General features: G+C 40.8%; 1 protein-coding gene across 1 annotated transcript; it reads left to right on the plus strand.

Annotated features, from left to right (window-relative positions):
- The first annotated feature begins 7752 nt into the window (after positions 1 to 7752).
- Positions 7753 to 8935, plus strand: LOC142171947 (uncharacterized). The gene is made up of 3 exons (XM_075235677.1): positions 7753 to 8115; positions 8167 to 8288; positions 8605 to 8935. The coding sequence occupies exons 1-3, from the start codon at positions 7753 to 7755 to the stop codon at positions 8933 to 8935; spliced, it is 816 nt and encodes a 271-aa protein (XP_075091778.1).
- The last annotated feature ends 1235 nt before the right edge of the window (positions 8936 to 10170 follow it).

Below are 10170 nucleotides of genomic sequence, written 5' to 3' on the forward strand. Positions count from 1 at the left end.
GGAATTGGGTTTCCAGTTGTGCGGTTGCAATCATAATTGTGCAGTTCGCACTTTTTCAACACTTGGCCAATTTTTCAATCACAGTACCTACAACGCACACTCATTCCTGCAAATCACTTCAAAACCAGTTAGCTCAATACAAAACCTATCTAAAAAGGAAGAAAATGAAAAATGAAAAGAAACATGGGTTGCCCCCCTAAGAAGCGCCCGATTTAACGTCGCGACACGACGCAGGTTACCATTAATCACTTGAAATGGATTAACGCCACAACGTGGCCATCATCAACTTTGCCAAGATAATGTTTCATCCGGTGATTGACTCTATCATTCTTGTTCTTCAAGTCTAGTGCACCAAAGAGTGTTACATGCACAACCTCAAATGGATCACTCCACTTGGACTTTAATTTTCCTGGAAACATCCACAACCGAGAATTGAACAATAGCACAAGATCACCTTCTTTGAACTTCTTGTTCCGGATGTACTTGTCATGGAGGTAATTCATCTTGTACTTGTATAAGGACGAACTTGAATATGCATGGTACCAGAATTCATCAAGCTCATTCAATTGTGCCACTCTTAAGTTGGCAGCGACATCCCATTCAAAATTAAGCTTCTTCAATGCCCACATAGCCTTGTGCTCAAGTTCCACCGATAGGTGACAAGCTTTCCCGAACACTAACCAATATGGATACATACCAATAGATGTTTTGTAAGCCGTCCTATAAGCCCAAAGAGCATCATCAAGTTTCTTCAACTAATCCGTCCGGTTGGCATTCACAGTGTTTGACAAAATACTCTTGATCTCCCTGTTGAAGACTTCGACTTGCCCACATGCTTGAGGATTATAGGGAGTTGATACTTTGTGAGTGACACCATACTTTGTGAGTAAGGTATCAAAAGCTTTGTTACAAAAGTGCAATCCCCCATCACTAATAATGGCCCTTGGAGTACCAAATCTCATGAAGATGTTCTTTTTCAAAAATGCCACCACACTTCGGGCTTCATTGTTGGGTAAAGCCACGACTTCAACCCACTTTGACACGTAATCCACAATTACCAATAGGTAAGTGTTCCCACAAGAGCTCACGAATGGACCCATGAAATCAATTCCCCATACATCAAAAATATCAATCTCCAAGATGGTGGTGAGGGGCATCTCATTTTTCTTAGAAATCCCACCAGCCCTTTGACATTCATCACAACGCTTGACGAGATCGCTAGCGTCCTTGTAAAGAGTAGGCCAATATAATCCACAACTCAACACTTTTGTTGTCATTCTAGCTCCACCATAGTGACCATCATATGGTGAAGAGTGGCAAGCCTCAAGAATTTCCATTTGTTCCTCCTCCGGCACACATCGTCGAATCACACCATCGGTACAAATCCGAAAGAGATACGGCTCATCCCAATAATAGTCAAGGCAATCCCGTTTGAGCTTTTTCCTTTGGTTTGAAGAGAACTCATTCAGTACAATACCACTCACAAGATAATTGGCTAAATCGGCGAACCATGGCATCCCGGTCATTGAAATAGCTAGAAGCTGCTCGTCGGGGAAGGAATCATTTATCTCAAGGCCGTCATGTGGCCTCCCCTCCTTCTCCAAATGAGACAAGTAGTCCGCCACTTGGTTTTCATTACCATTGCAGTCTTGACTCTCTATATCAAACTCTTGCAATAGAAGCACCCACCGCATTAACCTTGACTTTGAATTCTTTTTGCTCATTAAGTACCAAAGCGCCACATGATTGGTGTGGACAATTACCTTTGTACCCATCAAGTACGGGCGAAACTTCTCCATAGCAAAAACAATAACAAAGAGCTCTTTTTCGGTCACTATGTAATTGACTTGGGCATCATTCATGGTCTTACTAGCATAGTAGACCGGATGAAAGATTTTGTTGATATATTGCCCCAAAGCTGCTCTGACCGCCACATCACTTGCATCACATATGAGCTCGATAGGCAAGCTCCAATTTGGTGCGGTGATAATAGGAGTAAACTTGAACTTGAGCAATTCAAATGCCTTCATACAATCCTCGTTGAAATAGAACTTGGCATCCTTCTCCAAAAGTTTACACAAGGGGTTTACCACCTTAGAAAAGTCCTTGATTAATCGGCTATAGAACCCCGCATGACCCAAGAAACTCCTTACTCCCTTCACGGATATAGGGGGAGGGAGTTTGGAGATCACCTCAATTTTGGCCTTGTCGACCTCAATACTATGCTTTGAAATTTTGTGGCCGAGGACTATGCCTTCCTCGACCATGAAGTGATATTTCTCCCAATTCAAAACCAAGTTTATTTCCTCACATCTTGACAAAACCTTGTCCAAGCACTCATCAAAAGAATTCCCCACCACGAAAAAGTCATCCATGAAGAACTCAAGAAAATCCTCCACTATGTTAGTGAAGATGGCCATCATACACCGTTGAAAAGTTGTCGGTGCATTGCATAACCCAAATGGCATCCGCGAGAATGCGAAAGTACCATAGGGACAAGTGAAGTGGTCTTCTCTTGGTTCTAAGGAGCAATAAGAATTTGATTGTAGCCGGAATATCTATCAAGGAAATAATAACAAGCTCGTCCGGCCAACCTATCAAGCATTTGATCAATAAATGGAAGCGGAAAATGATCTTTCCGAGTGACTTTGTTGAGCTTCCTATAGTCCATACAAATTCTCCACCCAGTGACCGTTCTTGTGGGGATTAACTCGTTCTTGTCATTTGTTACCACGGTCATGCCCTCTTTCTTTGGGACATATTGCACCGGAGAGGTCCACGAGCTATCGGAAATGGGGTAAACAACCCCGGCATCCAACCATTTTATGATCTCCTTCTTCACCACCTCTTGCATTGCTTCATTTAATCTTCTTTGATGTTCAATGGAGGGTTTGGTATCCTCCTCCAAAATAATCTTGTGCATGCAAAAGGCGGGGCTTATACCCCGAATATCCGCCAGTGTTCATCCTATAGCTTTCTTCCTCTTTTGAAGCACCGCCAAAGTAGAATCTACCTGCACGTTAGTCAAGAAAGAGGAAAGAATAACATGCAAAGTAGAACATATGCTAAGAAACTCATACCTGAGATGTGAAGGCAATGGTTTTAACTCCAAAGTGGGAGGCTCCTCGATTGAGGGCTTTGTTGGAGGAGTCTTCCGGTTCTCAAGATCTAAGGATAATTTTCGGGGTTCATAAGTATACAACTCCATTCCTTGTAATGTATTTACACATTCCACAAAGCCTTCCTTCTTATCATCATCATGATTAAGCAATACGGCCTCCAAAGTATCATCAACATTCATCATGGCACTAGCATCATCAACAATTACCTCGGTCACTAAGTCCACAAATAAATAAACTTCATTGCTATTCGGTTGCCTCATAGATTTGCATACATAGAAAACCACCTTTTAATTGCCCACCCAGAAGGTGAGCTCACCGGCTTCCACATCAACAAGAGCCTTCCCCGTAGCAAAGAAAGGTCTACCCAAGATAATAGGCACCTCATAGTCCACTTCGCAATCAAGAATCACAAAGTCCGCCGGGAGGATGAACTTATCAACACGAACTAACACATCATCAATAATACCCAATGGTCTCTTCATAGTACGATCTACCATTTGTAACCTCATAGATGTGGGTCTTGGTTGCCCAATTACTAAAGTTTTGAACACCGAGTAGGGCATCAAGTTGATACTCGCCCCTAGATCACATAGAGCTTTGGCAAAGTCGACGCTTTCAATAGTGCAAGGGATTGTGAAAGCGCCGGGATCTTCCAATTTCGGAGCCATTGATTGCACAATAGCACTCACTTTATATGTCATCTTGATAGTCTCACAGTTCATTGATATTTTCTTTGTCACCAAATCCTTCATGGGCTTTGCATAGCCGGGCATTTATTCTAATGCCTCAACCAATGGCACATTAATGGACAAGCTTTTCATCATGTCAATAAACTTCTTGAATTGGTTCTCGCTATTTTGCTTGGCGAGCCTTTGAGGGTATGGAGGAGGAGGCCTTGGCATTGGTGCCTTGCCGTTGGCACTACCGATTCCGCTATATCAATCACGTGTTCCCTAGACGGGTTTACTTCTTCTTGAGTTTCCTTCACATTTTCATCAATATCAATTCTCACTTCTTCATTAGCTTGAACCATATTGCTTGGAATTTCATCTTCTTGAATCACTACATCATCATCCACAATTCTTCTTTGGTTTGATGTTGTTGCCTCCCCACCTTTTCCACTCCTTGTGGTTACGGCCATGGCATGTCCCGTGTTGTTCCCACTCTTCGGGTTCACCACCATGTCACTAGGTAGTGCCCCCTTAGGACAAGTGTTTAAAGCTTGCGAGATTTGCCCTAATTGAACCTCCAAATTGCGAATTGAAGTGTTGTGAGAGGCTAGTTGAGCATCGGAGTCGACATTTTTTCCCATCATTTGTTTGAACATATTTTCAATCCGTCCCATCTCATTATTGGAATAGCTAGAACCATGTGACGGATAAGGTGGCTAGTTGTTTGGTTGTTGATACATCGGGGGCCTTGAAAGCCCGGTCCCCGATTCCCTTGATTATTGTTCCAACCCCCTTGGTTGTTGCCTCCCCAATATCCTTGATTTTTGCCACCCCAATTGCCTTGGTTGCCTTGATTGTATCAATTGCCTTGATTATTTTTATTGTTCCAGTTACCTTGATTGTTGGTACCACCACTCCAATTGCTTTGATTTTCTTGAGATCGACATTGTTGTTGATTCGGGCCTTGAGAGTTGTTTCTTTTCCCTTGGTAGTTATTCACATATTGCACTTATTTCTCTTGTTCATTGTATGATTCCTCTTGGTCAAACCCAGTATCATCTTGCACAAATTGTTCCACACAATTTTGCACTTGTTGACTCTTTTGCCTTCGCTTGTTCACCATCATATTGACACCTTCCATTGCATTTACTTACTTAGGACCTTGAACCTGTTGAAGTTGAGCTTTGGCCAATTGATTCATTGTAGTGGTCAACTCGGTAATTGCTTGCCCATGATCATGCAATTCTTTGTGTAGGTGAATCACATTTAGATCACCTTGAGGAACATTTGCTCTACTTTGCCATGCCGATGAAGTATCCTCCATTTCATCTAAGATTTCACAAGCTTCGGCATATGGTGTTATCATGAAATTTCCACCGGCAAGTTGGTTGACCACGCATTGATTGGTAGTATTGATCCCCCTATAGAAGGTTTGTTGAATCATAGCCTCACTCATGTCATTATTCGGGCACTCTTTCACCAGTGCGGTACCTCTCCCATATCTCGTGCAAAGGCTCATTGGATTCTTGTTTGAATGCTAGAATCTCATCTCTAATAGTAGCCATATGCCCGGGAGAAAAGAACTTGGCAATGAATTTTTCCGCCAATTCGTCCCATGTATGGATAGAATAGTTTGACAATCTTTTTAACCAGTCCAAGGCTTTCCCCCGTAGAGAGAAGGGAAATAGCCTCAACCTCAGAGCATCCTCGGAGACGTTGGTCTGTTTACTCTCCCAGCAAGTATCCACAAATCCTTTCAAGTTTTTGTACGCATTTTGATTCGGAGCTCCGGTGAAGAATCCCCGTTGCTCAAGCAATGTGAGCATAACATTTGTGATTTGAAAGTTGCCTGCCCTAATGCGGGACGAGACTATGGCACTTGTATATCCTTCATTCAGCAACACCCGGTGTGGAGCCGCTCTTGGTGGATTTGGGGGTGGAACGAGAATGCTGTCTTGAGGCGGTCGACCTCGTCTATTTGCTTCAGGCTCAAGAGGAACCTCCTTAACTGGGTCATCTTCCATGTCCACATCCCCCAAAGGCATATTTCCAAGAGGATCATTGTTGAGAGCCATTTTTGTACCTATAATCGATTCACAAAAAGGTTAGTAACCCGGAAGAAAAAGAAAACAAATCACACACAAAACCAAATATATAGCTAAATCCGTTTTTAGCTCCCCGGCAACGGCGCCAAAAATTGATGTTACCCAAACTCACACCACTGATTGGGATTGTGAAGCGGTCGATACAATTATAAATACCCAACGCGAGTCGGGGTCGATTCCACAGAGAGCTTTATGTTGGATTAGGTATATACCTAGTCTAAGTATATGACATGCCCAAGATTGCACTTCCACATATCTGGTTGTTTCTTTTCTACTTCTAATTTTTATGCTAATGCTTGTAATTGTAAAGGTAAGGGACATTGTTTTTGGTATTGTTGTTTTTCAGGTTATAAAAGATCTAGGGTTGAAACTTCTGCCTAATTGGTTACCTACCGGATTGAGAGCTTTAGGGCATGTTTGGTTGGTCGGGATACAATATAGCAATCACACGTGATTACTCACTCTATACCTCTCGGTAGTTTGAGTGATTTTGCCAAATTTGGCTTTCTCAAGTCCAAATGGATATCTCACAAAACAAGTGATAGATGCTCAAGTCGGGTCTTACTATCTCTAGATTCGACCCTTTAATTGGGGATATCAATTTTTCGAGTTCACCCCAGTTTCTTGTTAGCCAAATTTTTCTAGACTTAATCTCTCTTTCTCAAGTAAAGACATAGTCAATTAGGCATGAATCAATGTTTGCAACCATCAATTCTTAAATTCAAGCAAGAACTAGGCTAAATATCATATACCCAATCATAAATAAGCCCTAAATCAATCACCCATTAGATACCCATACTAGGGTTGGGTCACAACCCTAGCCAAGGGTTTAGCTACTCATAGGAAATGAAGAAATTAAAGAAGAAACTAAGATAAAACTCATAATAGATGATTAAGGGGAAATAATCTAATGTTAAAATGATAAACTATTACAAAGTTACCCAAAACAGTAAAGAAAAACAACTATCTATTCTCAGGTGTTCAAACTTAACTTAAAAATGACAAAAAGATCTATTTATACCCAGCTAAAATTATCGGATAAAATTGCCCCTGTGGAGGTTGTGCGGCCGCACAATTCTGTGTGCGGTCCGCACTTTGATGTTGACTTGACAGGGTGGTCTTCTACGACTACATAAATCTGGGGTGCGGCCGCACTTCCTTTGATTGTGCGGACCACACATTTCTGAGTGCGACCACACTCTTGATCTTGGGTTGGACATGGGAAATTTCTGTGGACCGCACATTTATGAGTGCGGCCGCACTTTTGCATTCTGCGGCCGCACAATAATAGTGCGGTCCGCACATCTTCAGGTCCCCAAAACACATCTCTCTGAACCTTGTCTTCTGCGGCCGCACAATAATTGTGCGGTCCGCACTTTGTGAAGGAATTCTGACAGTGGTTCTTTAGAGTCTGCGGCCGCACACAGTATTGTGCAGTCCGCACTTTGGTCCATTTTGCCTTGTTTTGGTTCTTGTCCAATGTTTACTCCTTCTTAGTTGATTTTTATTTTTTTGGCTCATTTCCCAATATTCCTGGAAGAAAGCATATTTCATTAGTTTTCGGGAATACCTTTAAGTATTTTTGAGCTAAAACGTAAGTAAAAGAGAACAAATAAGCAGTCAAAATCCCTACTTATCAGTGATTTTAACTCAGTACTGAATGTGGAGGATATAATAGGAGGGAATGGAGTGGCATGGGCTAAAATGGTGGATTTCTATAATTGTGTAATGGAGTGTGATTCGATGGAACTACCTGCACGAGGGAATAGATACACTTGGAGTGATAAACATGAATAACACAAATTATTTTCTAAAATTTATTGGATTTTTATTAATGAGCAATGGTTTGATACTATGCCAGAATGCAATACAAGATTTTTGACAGAGGGGATAAGTGATCACTGCCCTGCAAAGGTGACTTTTGTGAATGAGAGGCAAAGAAGCAAGAGATCCTTTCAATTTTGTAATGTGTGGACTCAACATCCACAATTCATGAACATAGTCAATGAGGGTTGGAACTACACTGTTGAAGGGTGCAGAATGTTTACAGTAGTGAGAAGACTAAAAATGCTAAAGAAGAGATTGAAAGCCTTAAACAACCAGATATTTCATAACATAGTGGCTGGAGCCAATGAGGACAGGAACACACTCAAACAGGCTCAAATTCAACTGCAGAGATGTCCTACTAGCCTAGAATATCAACAAGCTAAAGTCAATGTATACCAAAAGTTTAGGCAATAATCTTACCTAGCTGAAGTGTATTTGCAGCAAATGAGTAAAGTAACATGGATTAGATTGGAAGATGACAACACTAAATATTTCTACTCAGTAATCAAGCACATGAGACTGAAGCAGGCTACTACTCAGCTCAATGACAGCTCTGGTGTTTGGTAAACAGATCCTGATACAATTGCTAGTATGTTTGTTGACTATTATGAAGATCTACTAGGGAGGAAAGCAATAGAAAGAGTGCACGCTTTTGGTAGTATAATCAGAAATGGGGATAGGTTATCATAGTCTCAGCAACAAGAGATACTGCAACCTTTTCTGAAAGAGAAATCAAGCAGACAATGTTTTAGATTGACAGTAACAAAAGTCCTGGACCTGATGGATTTAGGAGTGGATTTTACAAAGCAGCCTGACCAATTGTGGGAAGAGACATCACTGAAGCAATTCTAGAATTTTTTCAAATGGAAAAATGCTCAGGCAAATAAATGCTACTAACATTGCCTTGATACCTAAAGCGGAAGTTCCAGAAAATGCAGCTCAATACAGGCCTATTTCCCGTTGTAATGTTCTATACAAGTGTATATCTAAAATGATCTGTACTAGGTTGAAGCCAACAATCAATCATATAGTAGCAGATAACCAGTTAACTTTTGTACAAGGAAGGTCCATGATGTACAATGTTTTGATATGCCGTGACTTACTAAGGCACTACAATAGGAAGACAACTCCTAGATGCTTAATGAAAATAGACTTTAGAAAGGCATATGACATGATAAGCTGGGAGTTTTTGGAGAAAGCTTTAAAATGATATGGATTTCCTGAGAAATTCATCCATTAGATCATGGTATGTGTGTCTACTACTATGTTCACAGTCAAAGTTAATGGTGAAGGCCATGGTTACTTTGCTGGAAAGAGAGGATTGAGGCAGGGAGATCCCATTTCTCCACTACTATTTGTTCTAGTAATGGAGTACCTTTCTAGAACCTTAAAGACAATTACTAGATTACCTGACTTCAGGTTCCATCCAATGTGCAAAGAGATTAAGCTGACATACCTCATATTTGCAGATGATTTGATGATATTCCGTAAATGTAATGTTAGCTCAGTTAATAGAGTAATGGAAGCCCTTGATCACTTCAGTAAAGTATTTGGTTTGATTGCCAATACGGAGAAATCTAGCATCTTTGTAGCTGGGGTTGAAGAAGGTATCAAGGACCAATTGCTGGAAAGAACAAGATTTACTCTTGGAACTTTTTCTATCAGATACTTAGGATTGCCTTTATCTCCAAGAAAATGGAATAAGATAGATTGTCAAATATTGATTGGGAAGATCACTCACAGAATCAATGTTACCTACTCTAAGAAATTATCTTATGTAGGAAGACTTCAAATAGTAAATATTGTGCTCTTCTCTATATATAGCTTCTGTGGAAATGTCTTTATTTTACTACAAAGTGTGGTAAAATGAGTAGATAGGCTATGTAGGGAGTATTTGTGGGGTAAAAATGAGGGGCATAAGAAAGTGGCACTGGTTGCATGGGAAAAAAGTGTGTTGTCCAAAGAAATTGGGGGGTTTAAATATCAAAGGGTGCAAAGAATGGAATATAGCCTTAGTAGGTAAACTACTATGGCAACTGGCATTGAATAAGGAATCCCTATGGATAAGGTGGGTTCATGGAGTATACATGAAAGCAGATCATGACATATGGGTACATACTCCTCCTATAGATAGTAGTTGGTATTGGAGGAAGCTAAACTCAATCAAAGAATTGATGAAGGAATGGTACTCCTATGGCAGAAATGTTCTAACTTTAGGAGGGAGATATTCAATCACTAGTAGCTATCTTGCTATAGTTGGACAACATCAGAAACTAGAGATTGCAGACTTAATTTGGACAGCATAGCACAACCTAAACACAAGTTTATTGATTGGCTTGCAACACTAGGGAGGCTGCTAACTAAAGACAGATTGATTGGGATGCAATTACAGGTTGATAATATATCCTGTAATTTGTGTGATGAGGATAAATTGGAAATAAAGGA

Source organism: Nicotiana tabacum, chromosome 17 (assembly GCF_000715075.1).
Source record: "Nicotiana tabacum cultivar K326 chromosome 17, ASM71507v2, whole genome shotgun sequence".
NCBI classification, from domain to species: domain Eukaryota; kingdom Viridiplantae; phylum Streptophyta; class Magnoliopsida; order Solanales; family Solanaceae; genus Nicotiana; species Nicotiana tabacum.